This window comes from Lagopus leucura, unplaced genomic scaffold (assembly GCF_019238085.1).
Source record: "Lagopus leucura isolate 7727_CA_CO unplaced genomic scaffold, USGS_WTPT01 Super-Scaffold_741, whole genome shotgun sequence".
Taxonomy (NCBI): Eukaryota; Metazoa; Chordata; class Aves; order Galliformes; family Phasianidae; genus Lagopus; species Lagopus leucura.
In genome coordinates, this window is record NW_024962256.1 from 12,075,425 (window position 1) to 12,100,535 (window position 25,111).

At 43.5% G+C, this 25,111-nt stretch overlaps 1 protein-coding gene across 1 annotated transcript in view; it reads left to right on the plus strand.

Moving 5' to 3' along the window:
• The window catches only part of INPP5A (inositol polyphosphate-5-phosphatase A), a gene marked incomplete at its 5' end in the record, with an annotated part of 209,170 nt that overhangs the window by 96,643 nt on the left and 87,416 nt on the right, over positions 1–25,111 (plus strand). The window contains 2 exons of the mRNA XM_042863573.1: positions 9,514–9,577; positions 14,034–14,137. Coding sequence (XP_042719507.1) covers positions 9,514–9,577; positions 14,034–14,137 — 168 coding nt within the window. The remainder of the gene's footprint in view (positions 1–9,513; positions 9,578–14,033; positions 14,138–25,111) is intronic.

Below are 25,111 nucleotides of genomic sequence, written 5' to 3' on the forward strand. Positions count from 1 at the left end.
GTAGGAGCAGAACAACTGAAAAGAGTCAGCGCGGGTTTTTTGCTGGGCGCAAGCAAACCTGCTGGGATTTTTGTTCTCACAGCTTAAATGGTTCCTTCCTTTCCCCAGTGCCATTATTTGTGGTTTGTTTGCAACTTTCCTTTCTTTTGCTAAGAGTCAAGCTCTTTCCATCTCTCCTTGTGTGACGGGACCTTGTTCTTTCACCATTTTCAATACGGTCAGGCTTTCTACATGGGAGATGAGAATTGTTCCTGTGGCTCCAGGTGAAGCAGCAGCATCACGCTAATCAGCTGCATTGTTTCCCTGTATGGCTGCATCTCACCTGCTGCATGCTCAGATCACTGCTGCCTTTTGCATGGCCTTTGGTCATTTGTGCCGTGGTCGTTCATGCAGTTCTAGGACAGAAAAACTCATGTAAGGGAAGAAAGAAAGAACTTCTGGAAGAGGTGGAGTGCTACTTTGGTCTCTGTTGCTCCTAGTTGCATACCTGAAATGATTACAAAAATAGAATATGGAATGCAGCTCGCTTTCTGAAAAATAACGTTATGCCCATGATTTTCTTCTGCTGGCTGAGGCTCAAAACTCAGTTTCTCCCATTTCATGAACCGTCACCAATAAATCTGCTGTTCAGGTTTATTGTACATTATTTTGAGTGGTGTTTATTGAGAATTTAAAACCACCTGGGGAATACCTTTGGCTCTGTGTGGGCCTTAACTGTGAAATAAGTTCAGTGTTTTAAGCACTTGGGTTTATTCCATTAGTTGTGCTTAGAGATAGAATTTTTTTTTTTTTTTTCTCTCTTGTTGAACAGCCAGTTCGTGTTCAAAGTAATGCAATGTACTTTGCTCTGGATTTGAATCCACTGGCAGAGTCCTTAGCAGAAATTTTCACACTGATCACGTGCACTTGTTAAAATCACACTCATTAAGAGGCTGTAGGGCAGAATTCAGGAATTCAGTGTGGTACAGAATTAGTTTTGAATCCTGTATTCAGACAGCTGCCTTTGTGTTGGTGTGGAGCCAAGCTGGATGCCTCTTATCCTGATTGGGGCTGCTAGAGTGCTCGAGTAGTAGAAACATTAAATAACAGTGTGATTAATGACTTTGTGAAGGTCCTGCTCTGACTTCAGGAATATTGATAGTTGGTTCTTTTTGTTTTTTTGTTTTTAAAGCTGTTCAGCATGCGCTCTCTTCTTAACTCATGAAAATGTTTGGGTTTTTTTGTTGGTTTCTCTCTGTCGGCTCCTTGTTCTATTTTAAGGAAAAGAAGCTCAGCAAAGTTTTTAAATTGAATCGATTTGTAATTAGACTGTTAGATCTCTTTGTGAAAGACATCAGTATCAAAAGCAGTACCGAATGTTCTTTGTCAGCATTGCAGTTTACGGAGAGATTCTTCATTTACTTAAACGTACATTTTTACTCACAGCACCAATTTTGTATTTGTTAATTATTTCTATTACCCTTAAATTACATAATTCCGAAGAATCTTTTAAAATTGGCATTTTTGATTTGCTCTCTTGATACGTTAAGCAAAAAGAGATGGTAATAAAAGTGGGTCATATTAGCATAACATTGCTCTCTTTTTTTGGTCTTCAAAACAGGGAAAGGAGAGCTCCTAGCACTATTGCTTTTTTTCCTGAAAAAGTTCTATAAATGATTGCTGTTAGCAAAGAGGCCTCTCTGAGGTATCTGAAAAAATCATCTTTTCAGACAAGTTATTTTCTGTTGTGGTCTCTTGGTAAAGCATCTGAATGACGAGATCTGGGCATCTTGGAGTTTTAAAATAATCCGGTATGTCACGTAGACACATTGTGCAGTCTTGGAAATCTGTACATTGAAGCCCAACTGGAAATACCTGAGTTTTGGCAGTCAGTCTAGAAATAAGTTATAGAAGCTGTAAAACCGTATACAAACACTGAACTCTGTGATTGTTTCCTGGACTACCTCTAATTTGAACATTATTTAAAAAAAAGCACCATAGCTCAATCTTGGTTTCACACCTTACTGAAGAAACGCAGGCAGGAAGGCGAGGAAGCGCCGGGCTTTGAGGAGCGCTGCAGGAACCCGGCAGGAGGAGGGAAGGCCTGCGCCATCCTGCCCGGCTCCCGCTGCTGCCTGCGTGGGGTCACGGCTGTTCCCCTCGCTCAGCTTTGAGTGCGCCAGCACTGGGGGCTGCTCGGTTCTGCGCTTGGTGAAGGGATCGGTTGTTCCACGCCGCTGGGTGAAGCTGGCATCTGTCTTTGAGATACGGTGCTGCGAAGCACCGCGCTGGGAGCAGCCCGGCCCGCTGTGGGAGCAGCCCGCTGTGCTGGGAGCAGTGCTGCGCCTGGGGCGGCCGAGGCCTGCGGGGGAAGCGGGGCCGGCGCTCAGTTCTGTGCTCCGGTGATAAGCCTAATTCGAGACGTGATGAATTGCCGGACATCTGATTTGTTTGCAAGTAAAAAGCGATAGATGATTTTATAACGAGTTGATTTGTGTACCCAGCCCGGTTTTTTAACCCCGGATGAATAATAGACGCTTAGTGTTAATTTGGCTGTAGTGGATCAAGCGGCTGTGAGCAGGGCTGACGAGCGTGTGCTTCGCCTCTCGTAGACGCACCAGCTGCAGCCTGTCCTTGCAGCGTGCTTGTTCTTCGTTTCTTGGCACGTGGAAACTGTTCCAAAATCACAGCGTTTGGGCACGTTGAGGCCTGCTGCAGGCACAGGGTCCATTGGCGCCAGGCCTGCCGGCCAGCTTTCCAGCCGAGCCTCTTGGACCTTGCTGCAGCGTGAGCCGAGATACGGCGGCTCCATGCAGTGCCTGATAACAGGCTTTGTGCTGGGATTATTGTCTTCCTGTCTGGAGCTGCTGCGACTTCCCGTTTGCTGCGTTTCCCCCGGCTGAAATGTGACAGCTAATAGACTCTGTTTTACTAATGGAAAATTAATACGTGCTCTTGATGTTCAGGTTTATAAATATGTAAAATATTTTTTAATTGTTGTTAGCAAAACAGGCAGGTAATCAATAATATCAGGCATGACAAACATGCTGTTGACATGCAACATAACCAAAAGCACTGGTAGGAGATAAGGGCTTCCTGTCAGCGGTGCCCTGCACCAATTAATATTCAGACGTTGTCATGTTCGATGATAAATGAATTCCTTGAACTATATTGATAGAGTAGGTTAAACATTGAAAAAGTTGGGTTGAACTTTGACTTTAAATATTCATTAAAGCTAATTATGGATTTTATGACTACATGAATTACAGTTTCTGTGTCATCATTGGCAATTTATTTTAAATTTATTTAAAGCGATCTTTATATATTAGCTTTATCACGTTTAGTGAGGTAATGCAGTAAATGTTTACTCTGTATAGTAATTAAACTTTTATTCAGGTATTTCCTTTGTGCATTAAATTTCCAGTTGAAATGACGCACTTTAAAAAAGGAATTATGCCGATTAGCTGTTCAAACAGCGCTGGCTGTTTAAATCTGCAGACTTCGGTGGGAAGATTTCCGTATAACCAAAGCAATAGTGTTTTTAATGCCGGATGTGTAATGCAGCACAACCGTAAGGTTTATGTTGCTGTCACCAGCAGTTTTGCAGATGAATCTTTTGGCATGCAGTAATGAAAGAAGCTTCCAATAGAGTATCAAACAATATTGTGAAACCTAATTCATAGCAGCGATCGTTTAACTTCAATGTACTAACAGACAGAAGATGCCCAGTATTTTCTCAACAGTATAATTTGGGAGACATAAAGCTTTTCTCATTAATGCGCGCTACCCGTAAGTTAAATTCTGCTCTCTGTTTCTACAGTTGGTGATACGGCATGGTGTGGTCAACGTGCTTAAGGGGTAGGATGTTATTCAGAAAAACTTGGATGGGTTTATGCAACAGGCCTCATTGCACATGTTCAGAAAATCCAAGGGCCAGGCCTTGCTCCTGGGTGGAGGCAACCCACACTACCGATGGGGGATGTAAAGACAGAGCACAGACCTGCCAAAAAAGACCTGGGGGTACCGGTGGATGGCAAGCCAGAAACATGCCTTCACAGCCCTAAAGCCAACTGTGTGCTGGGCTGCATCCGCAGCAGTGCAGCCAGCAGGATGAGGAAGGTCATCCTGCCCCTCCGCTCTGCACTGGTGAGGCCACACCTGGAGCAGTGTCCAGATGCAGAGTCCTCAGTGCAGGAGAGACGTAGACCTGTAGGAGTGTGTCCAGAGGAGGGCCGCAAGTATGATCAGGTCATTCTGTCCTTTCTGTAAGAAGGCATTTTGTTAGCAGCGCTGCTACCACCAGCTAATCACCTGGCTTTTTTGCTGAGTTCCTGAATGCTTCCGTAAGTGCCATTCTCACAAAAGCTTTCAAAAGCTATAATGTATTTGTCTGTGTACACTGTAATTATTGGCTGCGATATTCGAAGAGCTTCTAGGAGTCCACAAAGGAAATGTTTTGTGCTAGGAACACGATACAGAAAGCACTGCTTGCTGAGAGCAGAGTACAAGCCCAGTGTATGGGGGGGCTGCAGTTCCAACACTGTGCTCCTGCCTGCGCCCAGCGCTGGGGGCTCCAACAGCCAGACCCTGCAGTGCAGCTCTGCCAGGCAAGGGCTGTCCTTTAGGTGACGCTTGTTGGAGTCCAGTGCTCTTTCTGTTCCTTTCACTTGGTTTCTCTCAATTGCTTTGTAACACCTTGTGCTCTAATTGTTTACCCTAGCCTGCCTATGGGATTTTTCCTGTGCAGATCAAAGTATTTAATTCTGGAATATTACAACTGTTTAGTTACAATGTGGAAGGAGATGGAAGAAAAATCAGTGATCAGTTTTAAATTATTGTACATTTCTAAGTATTTATCTCACGTAAAAACTGTCATCATTCGTGACTGTCCTGACTTTTCACTTTTTCTCCTGCTGTTACACTTATTAGGATCTGTGTGCTTGTATTCATGCCTACGCAGGATACTAAAACTTCTCTCTAAAGCAAAATATGAGTAAATTTTACATGTAAAACCACCTGTCGTAACTCTGTTGCATTTCCCCTGAAGTGATTGGCTGACTTCAGGTCTGACAAAGCCCTTTCCTTCTGTTCTCAGCTTCTATCTGTACTAGTAGGGGTAGAAAGACACCCAGTAATCAAGCCAGACAACTGCACAGACTGTCTCTGTGACCATATGAGGTCAGTGGGCTGTGCTGATCTTCCTGAACGTTTAGAAACTTCTGTTATTATCAAATGATGATTTTGGATGCCCCATCCCTGGAGGCATTCAAGGCCAGGCTGGATGTGGCTCTGGGCAGCCTGGGCTGCTGGTTGGCAACCCTGCATATAGCAGGGGGTTGGAACTGGATGAGCATTGTGCTCCTTTTCAATCCAGCCCGTTCTGTGATTCTGGTAGTTAAGAATTCAAGAGCTAGCAAGTTGGCCTAATGAACTAAGAGCTCTGTGATCTGGACGCACCCATGAGCTCTGCATTCGCTTGTCTCTCTGTCTGGGTTCATGAAGGGTGTTTGAGGAGGCAGGGTACGAACCATCTCCCAGATTATTTGTTTCCTGGCACAGCACTAGGATTTGAGTCCACAGTGCCTGGTGGTGTTTGCAGGGTCTGAGCCTTACTCACAGAAATGAGGTTCCCCTGATTGCATGAAGCAGAAACAGAGATCTGCCTGGTCAGGGACTGCTGCAGGGCGGTCAGGACCCTGGGCTCTGGAATGTGTATCATCTCCTGCTCAGGTAAAGTCACCTTCAGTGCATATTATTCTTCAGGCTTCTCTAGAAAGACATTTTTAAAGAAGACTTAAGTCTGTGCAGATTGGGGTTAGGGTTGGGGATTCATTGTTCTGCACCAGCCACCACAGGTAAGGCAGAAGCTGAGAGAGTTGCAGTACATAACAGCCTTTCTGGGATTGCGTTGTAGTAAAAATGCATGCTTACAGACTGTATGCAGTTAGTGCAGTAACACATCTAAGCTCTCCTTAAAATGGAACAAACAAGGAGCTTTCTTCCTTGAGCTTAAAACTTTAATCATTTGGGGCATTTCATGACTTGTAAAGTGTTTCTGTAGGTTACTTAGGTACTGGTTACAGTGCTATTGTAGGTACTAATATTACTTTTTACAAGTAGCGTTAAAAATATGATTAACAAAGTAAAGCCAAGTCGTGGACTTTGAATTACTGTAATTTAACTTCACTGTTGATACGGCCTCTGATTGTGTGAGACATGAATTGAATTGACATAATCTTCTCAAGAAAAGGGCCTGGGCTTTGGCCCGGCAAGAAACTTTCTTTTTGCTTTTGTTTCGTTGCATTACAGCAGTGAGTTATATCTGCACTCCATCATGTTACAAGTTAACAGTTATTTACAGAAACCTGATTAAGTCTGTAACAATGCGGAAGATAGTGATAGCTGTAATTTCCATTCCATTAGGGCTTTACTTCTTTTCAATTGCATGTTTAGAATTACGCTGTCAAAGCCTATCTTTAATGTTGATAGTAACAGTTTCTGAAGCTGTATGGGTACTAATTTCAAAATTAGTTTAAAAAAAAAACAAACAAAAGAGAGAGAGAGATTGAAACTGTAGAAAGTCAAGCAGTGAGCAAATCAGGGTGCCCAGAAATAAATCTGTAGCTTGAGTACAACCAGCAGTACTATTTTAATAGAGTTATGCATCTAAGAAAAAGCATCTTTATTCTTGTTTTAGTGACTGATGCATTGCATACAAAAGCTTCAGGATTCATAGTTAAAGAATCATAGCATCACAGAATGGTTTGAGTTGAAAGGGCCCCCTAAGGGCCACCTGGTGCCACCCCCTGCAATGCACAGGGACCCCCACAGCTCCATCAGCGCTCAGAGCCCATCCCCTGCCCTGCAGGGACCACCCCCAAGTCTCAGCCCATGCAGTGCCTCACTGCCCCCATTGTAACACATTTCTTCCTCTTTTAGTTCAGAACCATTTCTCCTTGTCCTATCGTAACAGACCCTGCTTAAGAGTCTTTCTTTCTTACAACCCCCCTTTAGATATTGAAAATTTGCCAGATTTTGTAACTGACAACTCACGTGGCTGTTTATATTTTCCTTTTTTGTAGTATACGTATATCCAATTCAAATAATTTAAATCTGATCTATACTTTTGTTGTGAGCTTTGATTTAAGGTCAGCTCTTTATGCAGGTAACAGGAATTATCTCTTTATGACATTAATATTTTAAAATATCTTAAAATAATCTCTGAAGTTTTTTAATAGCCAAAGGATTTAGTCCGAGTCAGCGGCATTTTATTAGTCACTAATGATACTGTATTCAGTTAGAAATTAATTGGTAGGTTGTAATGTTTCTATCTAGTATGAGGATTGCTTTATTCTGGTGCTGCGTCCTTGTTGCAGGACACTTAAGCAAACCAAGAACCAAAGCAAGCTGGGTCACAGGGAGGTGTACCCATCAATTAAATGTGTGGCAGTGTTTTCTGTTGGATGGACTAATGTGTCAAGGAGATGGGTAGGACCTCATGTTTTTGACAAATCAGCAAATGTTTAATCTCTGGATGTGCAGTATCTCATAAATAATGCAGCAGTCGCTGAACCAAAACAGAACTGTGCCAGGAGGGCCTCTGCTGTTATAGAAGCAAAAAGACAAAATGAAATGGCTGTATCCTTTCTCACTTCTTGAGAAGTCTGTGTGTAGTCATAGGCAGTGGCTGCTGGGCAGCCTTGGGCATCTCGTGGCCCAAGAGCCACCTCTGCTCTCCTGCACTCCAGGCCTGCGTTTTGAGACACTGCAGTAAGGACTGTTGGCACTCACTGTCAGTTTGGAGCATGGTGCAGTTGGTGCCAATTGCAGCAGAGTTTGTAAGCTGTTCAGTAGCTCAGACTGCAGCTGTCTGAGGAATGTGGCGTGGGAGGCATGGAGTATCTCACAGGATCTCTGCGGCATGGAAAAGTGTCCTGAAATCAATGCTTATAAATACCTGAAGAGTGAATGCAGTGCTGGAGCCGAGCTCATCTCAGGGGTGCCCCTGCTTTGCCGGCTCCTGGCTGAGTCCTGGCACAGAGACCCAGGACTGTGGGGTGTTTTCCTTGGGGATCTCCAACCCCACCTGGATGTGGGCCCGGGTGCTGCTCTGGGTCGCCCTGCTGAGGCGGGAGGGACCAGAGGGACCCAGAGGGCTCTGCCAGCCTCGGCCATTCCAGGATTGTGGAGTTCTGTGAACACATAGGAGGCCGTGTGCCGTTTTTGCAGGCTGAGCAACGCGCCCTGTATTGCCTTCATTCTGGAGGTAGCGTTTCAGCTCTTGTCTGTTTGGGACCCAGATACTTGTCCCTGTGAAGTAAGGGATATGCTTAAGCTGTATCCTGCACAAGGATGCTTTCTTTGATGATGAACGTAGTAATAATCCTTGAATAAAGGCTTAAGATCTCAGAAATCCTCAGAACCGTGGAAAATACTTCAGTGTTTGTAAGGAAGGGATACTGATATTTTGCTAAATATGGATGGGCTTATTATGCTTTTAAAATAAGTTTGCTGAGATGGGAGTTTGTATATACGGTACGGATGATTTCTTTGTCTGCATGCATTAATTGATCGTAGATGACTCATTAAAGCCGTTACAGAATTCCTTATTTGAATTGAGTCACTGTTTGAAAGCCAAGTTCTCAGGACTCAGTCAGCAGGAGGAGTTATGATTATACATCCTACCTAAATCAAAATTATGAATGTGTAATATTTTATTTTCAATGGTAACTCATTTCTCATTGTTTGTTTTCTTGTGGGCAATAAACTCTGCTTCTGCATACACTTAGCAACACAGCAGTCAGGCCAGCTTCAAGAAACTTGGCATGTATTCAAGCATCTTAATCCTCTGCTAATACTTTCATATATTTTTCTCTTAAGGTCTGTACATTGTGTGACAAAACTTGTTTCTGTGTGCTTTGCACCAGTACTGATAGTAGCACTTGCACCGCAGGCGTGCCTTGCAGAGGTGAACGTTCTGTTCTGTTCAGTCATTACTGTCGCATCGCTTACCAGCAGGGAAAGCTGTATAAGCGTGTATAAATACTCCCAACGCTCTTGTCAGATGTTTAATTTTATGCCTGCTCTGAAGTTGGCAGTCATTTGCTGTGCCCACCTCACTCTGAGATGGAGATCCTGTAGCTGGCTCTCTGGGCTATTAAATACCTTAACGCTACTTTTGTTCCTGCAATATGCAGTCTCCAGAAGTTGCGAAAGAACTGTGGGAATGCGTTCTGTGCTTAGAAAGGCACTTGTCTGTTTTACTAACTGCATCCATCAATTTGGCATTTCTGAACGTATGCCTGATTATTGTCCTTACCTTGCTTAGTCAGCTGTTAACAGTCTTCTTTATAACTCTGCATTAAGCATCAGAGAAATAGCTGAGGAAGTTAATACTTTTATAGATGCCATGAAATCTAAAAATATATATATATTACTTATCGTATGCTTATTTGTTGTTGTTGGAAAGCGTGTTGCTTTGGTTTCAGTAAGCCAAAGTAGATGTTTTATACTTTCCTATGTTGTGTTTTACAGGCTCTAGGAAGTTTTTACTTTCTTCATGAATCTTTGAAAAACATCTACCAGTTTGATTTTAAAGGTAAGCAAAGGAATTAAATGCTATTAATTGTCAACTGGCTTTATACATGAAGGCAGTGCTGTCGTCTTTTCCTGAAAGCAGTGTCTAGCAGTTTTTCTGTGATATGCAAATTTCTGTATAATTCATACAAGTCCATTGCTGATAGGCGTTCCTTTTCTTACCTTTTATAGATCTCTTATAAGAAGTCAGTGGACTGGCTGCAGGTTGAAAACCGGTGCATTAATCATTCTCATGCAAAAGGGACCTTTGGATCCATAGAGATCCCTGATGATTTCAAAAGAATTCTGAATGACCACAGGGTTTTCTATGTAGATCAGATATAGGACCGAGACCTTAAATGTCCAACAGCAGTGGCCATTCTGCAGTGCTGCTGAGGTAGATTTATAGCTCAAATTACTTCAGAGCAGCACGGGTCGGTAGGAAAGTGTCATTGTTTCTAACCCACATTGATCCATCAGGTTAGAAGTCTTGCTAAATCTCAGAAGTTTAAAAGTAATGTTAGCCAAGTTACATTGTGTATTAGAAATATTGCAGACAATTATTGAATGCTTCCCAAAGGTGTATATAGCAAAGGTTCTGTAAAATTTATGTTATTTCAGTTGGGAACAGAAATGTTGTGAGCTTCATTTAGCCTCTTGAGCTGAATCACATTAATACTACATCTAGCATCCCATTAACTCGAGACACTGCTAAAATCTTGATAACTATAGAGTGAACTAGTTTTCTTAAATATATGGATACATTATTTTTATTCTCAGTCAAGACAAATTGTCTCTGCTCGTGTAATTGCGGCAGCAGAATCTTTCTCTCTTGAAATATTTGAGTGGTAGTTCCACATATATAACAATTAAAGACTTAGCCAGGGTAAGTCCATCTGTCATTGCCAATGTCAGTGCCTTAGGAAAATTTTAGATCTAATATTATAGACAGTTCAAAGCATCTTTTATTTCTGCGAGAGCGTGCTGGAGAACTCAACAGTGATGTAGAATCATAGAATCATAGAATCACAAGGTTGGAAGTGAGCTACAAGATCATCGAGTCCAACCGTCTCCTCATCACCATTGCCACCACCAGCACTGAACCACATCACGCAGCACGTTGTCCAGACGCCTCTTGAACACTGCCAGGGACGGCGACTCCACCACCTCCCTGGGCAGCCATTGCAGTGCCTGACCACTGAGAGAAAAAGTTCTTCCTTATGTCTAATCTAAACCTCCTCTGGTACAACTTGCAGCCATTACCCCGTGCTGCTCGTTGCCTGGGAGAAGAGGCCAAACCCTTCCTCACCACAGCCTCCCTTCAGGAGGTTGTAGAGTGCAATGAGGTCTCCCCTGAGTCTCCTCTTCTCCACACTGAACTATCCCAGCTCCCTCAGCCGCTCCTCATAAGGTTTGTGCTCCAGACCCCTCACCAGTTTCGTTGCCCTTCTCTGGACACGCTCCAGAACCTCAACATCTTTCCTGTAGCAAGGAGCCCAAAACTGAACACAGCACTCGAGGTGCGGCCTCACCAGTGCTGAGTACAGGGGGATGCTCACCTCCCTGCTCCTGCTGGCCACACTATTTCTAATGCATACCAGGATGCCGTTGGCCCTCTTGGCCACCTGGGCACACTGTGGGCTCATGTTCAGCCGAGCATCAACCAACACCCCCAGGTCCTTCTCTTCTTCACACTCATCCAGTCACTCATCCCCAAGCCTATAATGCTGTATGGGGTTGTTGTGCCCAAAGTGCAGGACCTGGCACTTGAAGGGACTTCACTTGTAGGGACTTCTAATGAGAGATCAGCCTCAGGGTCTAGCCTTTTCTCCCATTAGCAGACCCTGAGTAATAATAGAGATGGTCTTTAGTGGGTAAACTGTGCAGAGTTGAAATACTGAAGGAAATTGACGTTGCATATGAAGCTGGGTGTCTAACATGTTGCTTAGAACTGAACAGTCTGTTGATCCACTGTGCTTGTGAAGCAAAGGAATCAGTAGGTTCCCTGGTTTTTATTTACGATGGCAACATTCTAACTGTTAATTCATTTTGCCACGTGAATGGCTTTGTGTATCATAATGTGTGAGCTGTGTCTGCACACCCACTTCCTTATAGGTACCGCTACAGTTGCATCATAGCAGTGCTGGAGAACTCACAGTTTCTCTCTGAAACTAAAACTCCCTCCTTCTGGCCATAGATAGCTGTGTCATAGGTGGCTGTGTCGCTCTAGTGACATCTGGCAGAGCGAAATGACAGTTGTGTAAGGAGAGGAAATGCTTTCCGGCTCCATTTGTTATTATTCAACAGTTTATTTGCTACTGTAGAGTTTTTAAAAGAAAGTTTAAGAACTAAAAAATGAGAAACATGAAGGCAAAACTGTAGGGAAAAGTAATCAGTATATGAGAAACAAACAAGTACTTGTTTCAGGAAATAAACATTTTTAATGTTAGGTGTTTCATTCTGCTCATCAAAATGCATAATTACTCTTTAGCAAAGCCTGGTGAGGTGTGAGCCATGCATAAAAAGATGCGTTTGGGCCCAATTGTAACTTGGAAAGAAAAACTCTTAAAAAGAATCTAAGGAAGGCCATGCTGCACTGAAGTGGTGTTGGAAGTTGCGTGCTGATCCCTGATGTGGGACAGAATCAGTCTCCCAGTGTAGTGTTGGTAAAATGTCACCCTGAAGGATTCCATTAGGATGTATCTCTCATGACTGTTGAGATTTTCACGGTGCAGTAAGGTCCTAAATCAGAGGTAAAATCCAAATGGATACGTTCTCTGGGCCAAAATCACTATGAAGTTCCAGTTCTACTCAAAAGCTGGCAGAAAATCTGTGTTCATATACAATTTGATTTTCTTGTAGCGTTACCGCATAGAATTCACTTCATAGCTGAATGTGACTGAGTACAGTCTATGGAAGAGAAGATTGCTTCTGGTGTTGAGTTCTTAAGAAGAGATACTTGAGTTCTAAAGTGAGAATTTTTTCCTATGGTCCTCATGCATTATGGCTACAGCACAGGAGATGTTGAGCTGTTTCTACAGTTGTCAGACACCTCAGACCTACAGTTTAACTTACTTACAGTTAAACTGTTAACTTACAGTTTAACTACTGAAAAGATGCTTGCTCTGAAGAGCCATCGTCCAGAAGAACTGTCGTCCGGCAGAGGGTTTTGCTGACTGGGGTGTTGGGGTGATTTTGATCTGCCTCTTGTCCACAGAGCAGTGCTACAACTTTGGTTATCAGAACAGATCTAGTTTACTCTGGAGTGTTTTTATTTGGAGGTACATGAGAAGGCATGCTTCTTTTCTGCTGGATTGGTCTGTCAGCAGTCGTGTAAATGAATCCCTGGTTCATAGTTAGCACTGATGTTAATATAAGTTGATGGTAAAATGCCTCCTTTCTGCCAAGTGCTACCTTTTGTTTAGGTACTCCCAGCAAAAATCTTCAGTCCTTACAGTTCTGCCTAATGTGTTCTGTGTCCTGAATGACACCAGGATCTTTTTGCTGCTAATGTTAAACTTTCTCACAGAGGTACATCTGTCCATGATCTACTTAGAATGGTGGCACATTAGTTTATTGGGATATTTGTTTGGTCTTCCTAGTGGAGCCAGATCTCAAATTGACTGTCACATAATGAACAATGCTTAATTTTCTTTCCCCTGAAGATAAATTCATAGATTACAATTAATGTTTCCTCTGATTATATCAACTACTTTATTTAGACAGCTTAAAGGGGCAAGTTTTCGTGTTAATTGTTATTCTCACCAGATACCCAGTAGAACCAGTATCTTTTATTTTACTTTTTTTAACAAATCCATCTCAGATCAGCCCATGGGCGGCTCGTGTCCTGTTAGCAGCCCGCAGGCACTGCTGGGTTCGCTCCACTGCCACAGCCAACCCAGCAGAAGGCTTAGGTGTGGCCACACAATACAGTGGAGGAAGACTGTCAATGTTGTTGATTTAAAGCAAAGATATTCTGAATGACTGCATAGTGATTTGCTGCGTAGAAGTTGTGATTACTAATGTGTTAGAATCATCAGGTGTTTGGCTAGGTGGGCTTAAAATCTGAAGAGAGTTGCTAGATAAACCAAGCAAATAGTCATTACTCATAACAGAATTTGTGTTTTCCACCTTAATATGTATTCTGTTGTTTTTCCTCTTAATTATCCAGTGTAAATGGTTGGATGGTATCCTAGGATGTCAACGTACATCTCTTGGAAGAGCCGTGTCAGGAAGTCGGAGTGCTAGAGTACATGGAGACCTGATCTCCAACACTGTACAGTGCTCTGAATTGTAAAAGTAATAGTGCCACTGCCTGTGTAGCTTGAGAATGCCAGCTATAAGCAGCCAGGTGTGTTTTTCCTAAGAAAAACTCAGTGTTTATGTTTGCTAAAACTCTACCTTTACATAGATGCCGCTGCTCTTCCAATGGGTACTGTAAGAAATGGATGTTAAGTTTGCTTTATATCTTCTCCTAGCTAAGAAGTATAAGAAGGTTACTGGGAAAGAAATCTACTCGGACACTTTAGAAAGCACACCCATGCTGGAAAAGGAGAAGTTTCCACAGGATTATTTCCCTGAGGTACGTACAATCTGTAACGTATTTACAGTCATTGTGTGAATTTGGAGTTCAAATGGAGTTCTTTGTGTAGTAGGAAGTGCTTGTGAAGGATGGAGACAGTGATGAAAAGTCTTGTTTGTACATTTAGAACCAAAGAAACAGCAAACTGTGCCAACTGCAAATCTGTTTCAGGGAGACTTAATCCCTGACAGGGTGAGACGTGGCTCTGAATGGATCCCATTTGTATTCAGCTCTGTAATTGTGGCTGCAGTGCTGCTGGTTTCTCTTCAGCCTTGCTAGATACTCTCCAGTCACTGCAAGTGTGTGGGGATAGTTTCTTACCAGCACAAGAATACGTGAAATTTTCAGGTATTTGTGTGTTCCTCTCATGCTGCCCTGGCATTCTTGCTGTTCTCTTAACAACTGGGGGGTGCTGTGTGTCTGAGCTGGAGGTTCTTTCAAACTCAGAAACAGAAGATAAGCTGCTAGCTTTCTTCCATTGCGCTTGCAGGTGCAATTCCACGTGCAGCTGTTGTCCTTGTCTGCAGTTCCTTTCTTTGAAGTAGACTTCAATTTGTTCGTTCTTAATTCTGTGAAAATGTCTAGGACATGGCTGTGTTTAATGGTTGTTGTTGACTACAAACTGGGTGAATATGTTTGTTGAATTCCTGTAACAGCTGTGGATCTAGCTGGTACCCTGTCACTTTAGTATTAGAAAGAACTAAATAGACTTTAAGAATTAGTTTAGAATTTGTACATACCCACACTTAGAAACACTGAGGTAGTACAAGTGTGCTTGGGATAAGGTTGCAGAAATAGTTGCATGGAATGCAACCTGATGGAATGCTGGTTATTCTTCTTTCTTTTCTCAACTTCGAAATTAACCTCATTTGTTTATTTTCCTCTCTTCTGGAAAGGTAAGTATCTTTAATGTAGTTGTATGGATTTTATTTCCTCTAATAAACATCTCGAATACTCTTTTGGAGTTAGGCATTATATCATTTTGAGGGAACTCCAGGCGGTTACTGAGATATTTCTTTTGCTCCTCCGTCAGCAATAAGCTGCAGCAGTGCAGGTGATTGAGAGCACAAGCAGGACGCAGGCGGTGCTGCAGTGATTTCTCGTAGTGCTGAGAGCATCAAGCAGCAGCACGAGCACCGCTGCCGCACTTAACAGCAAGAGGCCGAGTTATGGATTGTTCTTCAGTACCTGTGAAGAGTTATTCCCACCGTTGCTTCACAGCTGCTCTTCCGCCTAAGACTGGCGTATCTGTAACTGACCCAGCAGTTTTTATTTCTGCCTTTCATGTGAGCTGATCTTTGCAGTCCCATGGGGAAATGGTGGCTTTCCCACCTGCACGGCGGAGCAGAACCTGGATCTGTTTCTTGTGGCAATTCAGAGCAGGTGTTCCCATGTTTGGTGGTGGAGCAATAGCTTCTGTATTTGTGTGTGGTGCAGCACTGCTTTAGGTACAAGAGTGGCACCATAAGAAGCAAATAAATACCATTTTGAGATCAGTTGCCTTCCTACTATAAGCGTTCCTAATCACTGCGTTGCCATCCCATTTTGCATCATGCTCAGCAGCAGAAGCTGTAGGGAGAGGGAAGGGCTCCTGAAACAGCTGCTGCCTGCCCCAGCAGCACTCTGCATAACAAGGTGCTGCTTCCCACAGCATGGCTAAACATGGTGGCAAGGGGAGTCACTGTCTTCACCTTTTACTTCCACACAGCCTTTGCTTTTAGCTTTCAGTGCACTGGCTGTACCTCAAACCCTGCTTCCACCACCTCATTTTCTTCCCTACCCTGCAGAGCAGTGAGGAGCAGCTGCACGATGCCTGGCTGCCGTCGTTGTCAAACCGCGGTCACTCCTCACGGGTACATCAGCATTTCCCTGCAGTGCCTGCTCTGCTCTGCGCAGTGCCTCGTGCAGTGCTGCTGCGCTCATGGAGCAGCGCGGGCCTTCATCTACTTTATTTCAGAACTTCACACAATGGGAAAGTGCCGAGGGCTCCCCAAGACTGCAGTCATGCGGACAGGAGAGGCGCTGATATTTGCAGTTCGGTGGCTTTCTGTGCTCGTTCAAGCCAGCATAGTTTTTGTTTGACTTGAAAGATGAGAAAACTGTGGTGGTTTTTACATTAGGCTGGTGGTTTTCTTTTTGTATGGAAGAGCGGGGAGTGTCTCAAGCAGTCATAGCTCAGCAATAGTGAACAAACAGCTGACGTGGTTTTGCTTCTCCTACACACATTGTATGGTATTTTCAAAAGTAAAATTAAACCCTGTGATTACCTATTACTGGAGCCAAATGCTGCTAGTAGTGCTACTAATTAAAAAAGACCAGAAAACAGTGCGTCTTTGAAACTAGGAGTTGACGCATCGGAATGCACGCGCGCGTATCACATCTACATGCTCCTGTATGTTTTAGCCAGACTGCTCATACTGCATTTACAATGTTTTTGTGTGAGAAATGGTTTAAGACTGATTTCTTTTCTCTTTATTACTGCCGCTTAAGGATGATCTAAAAGTAATTACAATGATTGAGGCATAATGCAATTCAAAATAATTACGGCCCACTGCCTATAAAACTAACAAAACTTTCTGTCCTGATTTATGGGTCCTCTTGGCTAGGCATGAGACTCAAATGATGCCTTTGGGAGCAACACTCCAGATAATGTTAGGCCATTTAAAAAAAAGCAGATTTGTGTAGTCTATCAGGCCTGAGTAATTTTTTTTTCCCATAGTGAGAAATTGGTTGTTATCATAGATCACAGATACTGCTCAAAGCTCTTATGAAAGATGAATTAATTTCACTAATGCTTTAATGCAAACCTTTCATGGAGAAGGCTGTATGGTGATAACCTTACTGCAGGCTCTCCTTTCTCAGTGATGATTTATGTTGTCTTTTAGTAGATGAAACTGCCTGTATTCACAATCCATCTGCTGGCTAAAGGAATCCTATTAACAGAGGATCTGGGAAGAGACTTAATATTGTGAGGTGAAAGATGTGGTATCCCCTGTCTGGGACATGAAGTTGGAGGGCTTTTTTCTGTTTTAAAATGTTGATACGTCTCAGAGAGCACAGATGATCTATGCTATCTCTGCCTGTTTTCGTACTGGCTTACAGATGGTTGGTCTGCTAGTGAGTATTTGTTCAAGTCAGCGTGAAGAGCGTTTCTTTAAAGTCTGTAGGATGAGGCAGTTTTCTCTTTCCTCCTTCCTGGGACATAGTTCTTTAAATTCTGTTTCCAAGATTTCCCTTTTCTTTCCAAATGGTCTACTTGAGAATATTAAAGCACATCAATGACCCAGAATTTCTGAGACTTGTTCAGCTGCGGTGTATATTTATATATATAAGGTGAAGGACCACATTTTTATATTTAAGAAGCTAAACTGTTTCAGCTTCTGGGTTGTGTTAGGTTCGGAGCTCGCCGACTTTTCCTTTCTTAATGTTAAATACATGAATTATTAACATGAAGTGAACAATTCGTTGAAGCTGAAGGAATTAATTGTTTTCAAGCCGTTAACATCTAACGGTAATTTACGGATTAGAATGGGGAATATACGAATTACACATTAACACAGATGCCATTGTGGATACAGAGGCATAGGTGTCCTGGCTTCATCCAGCCTGGAATGAGCAGTACATTCCTCAGATCTCCAGCATGAGCTTCTTGTGCTGCCTTTCTCTTGTGCTGCTGCTTTTGCATTAGGCCCAACCCATCATGTTTCCATCCACCACTGTTGCTTTTGTAATTATTCAAATGGTTATGTTCCAATAGTAATGTGATCATACCATATAGATATGCACTAAAGAAAGTCTTAATTGAATGGAAATGGGATCAAATGCTGAGCTAACCTTATCCTGTCAATAACAGCAAATACACTGCGGGATCAGAGCTCTGGTCTTGTTGTCTGGGACAACTCATGTAGCACTGCTGGGCCTGGCAGTCCCATGTGTGGCTGTCCTGTTATTACTTTGCTGCTCTTGCCTTAATAATATGAAATTTGTTATTGCTACCCCTTACTACTGTGGCACTTTCAGAATGCTTTAGTTAAAATGAGCTACAAAACTACTACTGTATTTTGGTTATTTTGGTTTGGGAGTCTTAAAATTTAATTCCATTTTATATACTCCTCTCGACCCCACTTTTTCTGTTTGAAAGAGAAGAACTTTACATTTAAATTGGAGAGTTTAGTGAAACACAGAAGAAAAAAAGACCTCAAAGATCCTCTAGTTCCAATCCCCCAGTCATAGGAGGGCTGCCAGCCACTGCACCAGGCTGCCCAGGCTCCCATCCAGCCTAGTCTTCATTGCCTCCAGGATGGGGCACCCACAACTTTACTGGGCAACCTGTTCCAGTGCCTCACCAACCTCCAAGTAAAAATTTATTTCCTAACATCTAACCCAGATCTCCCATTTTTTAGTTTAAAGCCATTCTTTCCTGTCCTGTCACTATCAGACCATGTAAAAAGTCAATCCCTCTTCTGCCTGCAAGCTCCCTTCCAGTATGGAAGGCCACAATGAGGTCTCCTCAGAGCCTTCTCTTCTCCAAGCTAAACAAGCCCAACTCCTTCAACCTGTCTTTATAGGAGAGATGCTCCAGTCCTTTGATCATCTTTGTGGTCCTCCTCTGGACCCAATACAACATTTCTCCTATACTGGAGGCCCCAAGCTTGGTCACGGTACTCCAGATGGGGCCTCACAAGGGTAGAGCAGAGGGAACAGTCACCTCCCTCTCTCCCTGCCACCATCCCTTTTTTGTTGAAGCCTAGAATACTGTTGTCCTTCTGGGTTGCAGTTGTATGCTGCTGGCTCATGTCCAGCTTTTCATCCACTAGGACCTCCAAGTCTTTCTCCACAGGGCTCCTGTCAATGACTTTTTCCTCTTGGTCTGTTCTCATATCTGGTGTTGCCTCAACCCAAGTGCTTTATTAAAATTCATTACATTTTCATGTACCCCCTGTTCAAGAGTGTCCAGGTTCCTCTGGATGGTGCCTTTCCCTTCTATTGTGACAACTGCACCACTCAACATGGTGTGATCACCAAGCGTGCCGAGGGTCAATCCCATTGCCTGTGTCATTGATAAAGATGTTGAAGAGCAGTGGTCCTGAGACATACCCTTAGGGAACACCACATGTGACCGGCCTCCACCTGGACATGGAGCCATTGACGACAACCCTCTGAGGACAACCATCCAACCAAGTCTTTATCCATCTAGTAGTGCAACCTTCAAATCTGTATATCTCCGCTTCAGGGATAAGGATGTTGTGCAGGACGATGTCAAAGGCCTTGCAGAAGTCCAGATAGACAACATCAGTTGCCCTTTCTTTCTCCAATGCCATCCCGCCATCAAAAAAGGTCACCAGATTAATCAGGCATGATCTGCCCTTTGTTGAAGCTGCACTGGCTGTCTTAATTACTTCTGCATGTTGCGTGTGCCTTCACATCCCTTCCAGGAGTATCTGCCCATGATCTTCCCAGGAACAGAAAAAGGGTGTTTCCCTTTTTCCACTCATCAGGGATTTCACCTGACAGCTGTGATTTTTCAAAGATGATGGAAAGAAGCTTGGCAACCATAGCAGGCAGTTCCTTTAAAACCCTGGAATGCACATCGTCTGGCTCCATAGACTTGTACACATTCAGCCTCGTGAGGTGGTTTTAGACTTGCTCCACTGTTACACTGGGAGGGATTTTGCCCCCCCCCCCCCCCACTTAGAAGTTCAGGGACAGAAGAAATGTGAGAAGCCTGACTAGCTGTGAAGGCTGTGGCAAAGAACTCATTAAGTACCTCAGCCTTCTCCATGTCTCAGGAAGCCAGATCTCCCTTTTCATTTATATGGGGACGTACACTCTCCTTCACCCATCTATCTTGTCTGCCCGGTGTATCTGAAGAAACCCTTCTTGTTGTTTTTTACATCCCTCCCCAAGATCAATTCCATTCCTTGGCTTTCCTGCCATCCCTGCCCATCCAGGTAGCATGCCTGTGTTCTTCCCAGGCAGCCCATCCCTGCTTTCAGTGCTTATACTTCTCCTTTTTTTTCCTCAGCCTGGCCAACAGGTCCTTGCTCAGCCTTGCTGGTTTCCTGCCTCATCTGCCTGATTTCTTGTACTGGGGGATGGAGAGCTCTTGTACTCTCAGAAAGGCGTCTGTAAAGTGCTGCCAGCTCTGTTCTGTTCCTTTGTCCCTAAGGAGAGTTTCCCAGGAGATTTCACCCAACAATTCCTTAATGCAGGACATTGCTTGGTATGTTGAATCATAGAATCATAGAATCACCAAGGTTGGAAAAGACCTAAAAGATCATCCAGTCCAACCGTTCACCTATTCCCAATAGCTCCCACTAAACCATGTCCCTCAACACAACATCCAGCCTTTCAACACAACATCCAGCCTTTGAGTTGAGTGTTCTTGCTGTTTGGTATTTGGCCATGTCAGCTGCAAGAGTTGCCATCTTCTCTGTGAACTACAGTGTCCCTTTAAGAAGCTGCAATTGCACTACAGTCATTGCCACTTATGGCAAATATGTCTTTCCTTCGTGCCCCTGCTTTGTATGGTTGAATAGACCCTTGCTGGGTCACTCTTTAATTTGATATGGTCCCTCTCAGTAAAATGATGGAGAAAAGATGAATTAAGGCTCTGTGCTAGTTGTTATCAATCATGGTTTGTGTGCATTACTTATTGCTAACAGTGCTTTTTGACATTAGCCCTCTATAACCTCTCTCTTCATGTTAATGTTGTCTGGAGGTCCTTTTACCCGATGTAGCGGAGGTTATTTATGTAGGTGGTGCTTCTGGGGGGTTTCAAAAGGTCAGCACGATCTCCTGAGAGACTCTGCTCACAAAGAGAAGACTGACGGAATGTAACTGCAAGTTTTCAAGTTGTGATTTTTTTTTGAGAGCTTCTAATAGGGAGGTGTCACAATTTCAGTGAGGCATGCTAAAGCAACAGAGTTGAAAAGTAGCATCTAAGTTATACTGCTGTTCTTAAAACCACTGTTTACAGTGTATGCGTAAGGAAATGCCAATCTACAGTAAGAAATTCCTGTATTTTATCAAGTCAGAAAAAAAACGGTGTTGCATGTAGCTTTTAATTGGCTTGTGTTAATGAAGACTTGCCTGAAACAGAATAAGGCAGTTGAGCCTAAGGCTGAGCACACCTTAAACTGAAATTACTGCTGTTGGTGCAGTAATCGGTGACAGAGTCATAGCAAAGCCCTACAGCAGGCCTGCCAAAGAGGGGTGATGATTGATAGCAGGACTCTTGGTCTCATGTGCTTTGGTTACACTAAACCTTAATCTCATTGTACATATGCGAGTATATGACAGCAGGCAGGGCGCACCTAAGGGAGAAACAGGTCTGACTGATGTCGTGGTGAGGCCTGTCGCTGTCATCTGAAAAGGGGGAGGTTCTGGAGGGCTGTGGAATGTGAATGTCACAGCTGTTTTCAAGGAGGGCTTAAGGGAGGGTCCCAGGTAGCCATCCTGTCCTTATCTGGAGGAAGGGGATGGAGGAGGTCTTTCTAGATGACCAGCTGGGAGCTGGCAATGGCTTACCGGGTGGTGATCTGTGGTGCAAAGTGTGGCTGGTGGTGGTCCTCCAGACCACACTGGGTTCAGCATCTGTTTGGCAGCTTACACAGCAGGATGGATCACATCTGCTTTGCAGATGATGTCCAGTCAGAGGAGTGGAAAATATGGTGGAGGACAGGGCTGCTGTTGAGAGGAACTTCAGCAGGCTGTAGAAGCAGCCTGATGGGAATGTTTGGTGAAAGTTAATGCTAAGTATCCTCATACTGGGATGGGATAACTTGTGGGCAGCACAGGCTGACTGTCCTGAAAATACAAAAGCACCCAGGGTCTTGTTGGAGAAGTACAACGTGAGCCAGCACTGTGGCAGCACAGAAAGCTAGCAGACTGCCAGGATGTGTCAGGTCCCTGGAAGGGACTCTTCTTCTCTATTTGCTCCTCTCGGAGGCCAGCGTTGTGTTTCCAGTGTCTTGTTTGAGAACCAGACAAACATGGGCAAAACAGAACAAGTGTGGCAGAGGCACCAAACTTGTTGGGGCTGAAGCAGAGATGTGAGAGTCTGGAGAGATGGTCTGTGCTGAAGGAGAGACTGGGATGGGGGCTTTGGAGGGGTGGGATGAGGCTCTGCTGGATACCGTGCAGCAGTGGTCACCAGCTGCAGCAGGGAGAATCCTCTAAATATTAGGAGGCTGGATTTCACCCCGAGGATAAACACTAGAAGAGAGGCAGGGCCAGGTGGGTTATGGAATCAGTGTTGTCCTTGGAGGTGCTCAGAACCCAACTGGGTATGGCTCTAAACAACCAAATATAATTAGCTGTGTTTCAGTTGTACCTCTTTTAAGTGCCTGTTGTGTTGCCAAAGAGGAAAAATAACAAATGAAAAGTGACAGCTCAATCAAAGATAATACTGTGGGCTGCATCATAGGCTTGGAGCATTTGATTTTAAGTTTTGTGTATTATTCTTCAGTAATTAGAATCAATATAGTTATTGTTAAGGATGAAATGACAGTGCCCCTTTTTTCATTGAGATTAAAGCTGATGATGAACGCTTTCAGTATTTAACTTTTTTTTCCCAGTGTTTTCCTTTTGAAATTGAAATTTGCCAAATCTCAACGCATAACAGTATTACCATTATCATCACAGAAACTGTGAATAAAAAGAACTTTATTGGATTATGGCATTTGTAGTTTGCTGTGAAAGCTGGGCTATCAGGAAGAAGTTACTGTTTCATAACTCCAACCTACCATTCTTTATGAATCTGAATTACTGCCACAGCCACAGAAAACTTTTAAAATGAAGTAGATATTTATTCACAACCACAAGTGTTCTTCCTCAGTAGAGCTACAGTTTCAGAAAAATAAAGAATTGGGATGTGCTAAGGGAAAACGATAAGGATTTGGATAAATTGTTTCATCCCTGAATGTGTGTCCATCGGCTAGATTTAAGAGTAGGGAACTGGTAGGATTTTCTACCTGAACGTAACCTTTTTAGACCCAAACAAGTTTTCTTGCTTTCAAAAGTACAAATTCTTAAAAAACTGAAGCAGCCGTAAACATCAGCATCAGCAAAAGAAAGGCATAAGATAATATGAAGTCTCTAAAGAAAACAGAAGGAAATGTTTCTTGACATTCTGGAGCTCTGTCCAAAGAGAGAGGTCATGGATAGGAAGATGAAGCACAACTTCATTGAACGAGTCAAAAACATTAAATTTTTGCAAACTGAGGTTCTCACACCAAGTCTCATCAAAAACCATTTATTTCAGTCCATATCAGATAATTAATGTCAGATTTGTTAATCTGTTTCACTCCCTCTTATTTACGTCCTGTGAGTACACTGCAAGCCCACTGTAAGTAAAGAGGTAAGAGAAGAAAGCTGTTCAGTGTGTCTGCATGGTATCAAATAACACGAGTTCAGCAAGATGAAGTACTTTGCTGTTAGTCACCGTGCCTGGCCTCAGCAGTGCTGAGAGGACCACCTTGTGCAGTCCATTGCTGTAGCAACTGCGATGATGAATCCCTGTGGAAGCGCCTCAGACCTCCTTTGCTGGGGCCAGCACAGCCAGGCGCTCAGACTGCGGCTCTCCTTCAGACCTGGCAGTAAAATCGGGCTGCAGCCACATGTGCAGGGTGGGCTCACACGTCTGCAGAAAGGCCATCCTGAAGTTAGCGCTGGAAGCGACAAATACTAGTGTCAAGTTTCCCAACATCTGTAGTGTGTAAATGCACGTGGAGTTAAACTGTCAGATTTTGTAGACAGCTTTTTACTTCTCAGTTTTGTGGCATGCAGGGAGCGCTTTCTCCAAGGTGACGAGCACTGTAGTTGAGTGTGGCCCGTGAAATAAGCTGCCACCAGTAATTTTGCACTTTTTTCTGGGTTTGGATAGAAAAACTGCACATAAGTAAGTAGTTCTCATATTCAAGCTTCCAAGAACAAAAACATGAGTTCAGTAAAATAAACATTTTTAAGTTTTCTTAAGCATATTTGGAATGCGACAATAGTCTTGGTGCAAATGCAGTGCTGGTGAAGGGAGCAGGTTTGTGGTAAGTGCATCCTGAGTGCTGCTACAGAAACCAAGGCGGTTTCTGTTGTTACTGTTTGTGCATAAGGAGGGGAAGAGATGGGAGATGAGAACTGTTGTTATCTGATGGTGGTTGTGGGACGAACCGTTTGGGTTCCATGATGGAGCTGGCTATCTCAGCAGGATTTTGGACCTGGAAATTCTTTGAGGACTTCTGTTCACGTGAGGTTGCTAAATAGAACTGGGGTGTCTCTTTTGAATGCTGTTGGCAGTGCCTTAGGAGAAGTCTATTTTTGCCCAAGGAGGCTGTGGATGCCCCATCCCTGCAGGCATTCAAGGCCAGGCTGGATGTGGCTCTGGGCAGCCTGGGCTGCTGGTTGGTGACCTGCACACAGCAGGGGGTTGGGACTGGATGAGCACTGTGCTCCTTTGCAACCCAGGCGATTCTGTGGAAGCATAGGGAGCGGTACCCTGACTCTGAGGAATGCTCTGCTATGGCTGATGCTTGTAAGCCATAAGTACTTGCAGTCTCTTGCTACAGAATCATTGGCATCATTATTTAGGTCTGTCTGGTGCAATATTCATTACTGAAGAACATTCACCTAGCCCCACATCCATTGTTAACTGTGAATAAATAGGATGCAGAATCATGTCTTTCTGTGGGAGGCTGTAATTTATGGCCATGGCTTAGGAGTGGTGCTGAAGAAATCCTTTTACTGTTCCAGAAGTACACTGGCAGGTGCCCTGGCAGGAGCTGATTTGTGGCTTTCTTGCGGATGTTGCAGTGTTGATAAATGTAATATTTTACCATTATTTAAACTCCCTTTAACTTTTATAGAAATATTAGGTTGGTTGGCTAAGCAGGAGAAATAGCTTTCTAGCACATCCCCTTCATTTTAATTTGATGTAGATCTATGATAAGATTTTACGGTTCAAATAAAATTACAAAGAAG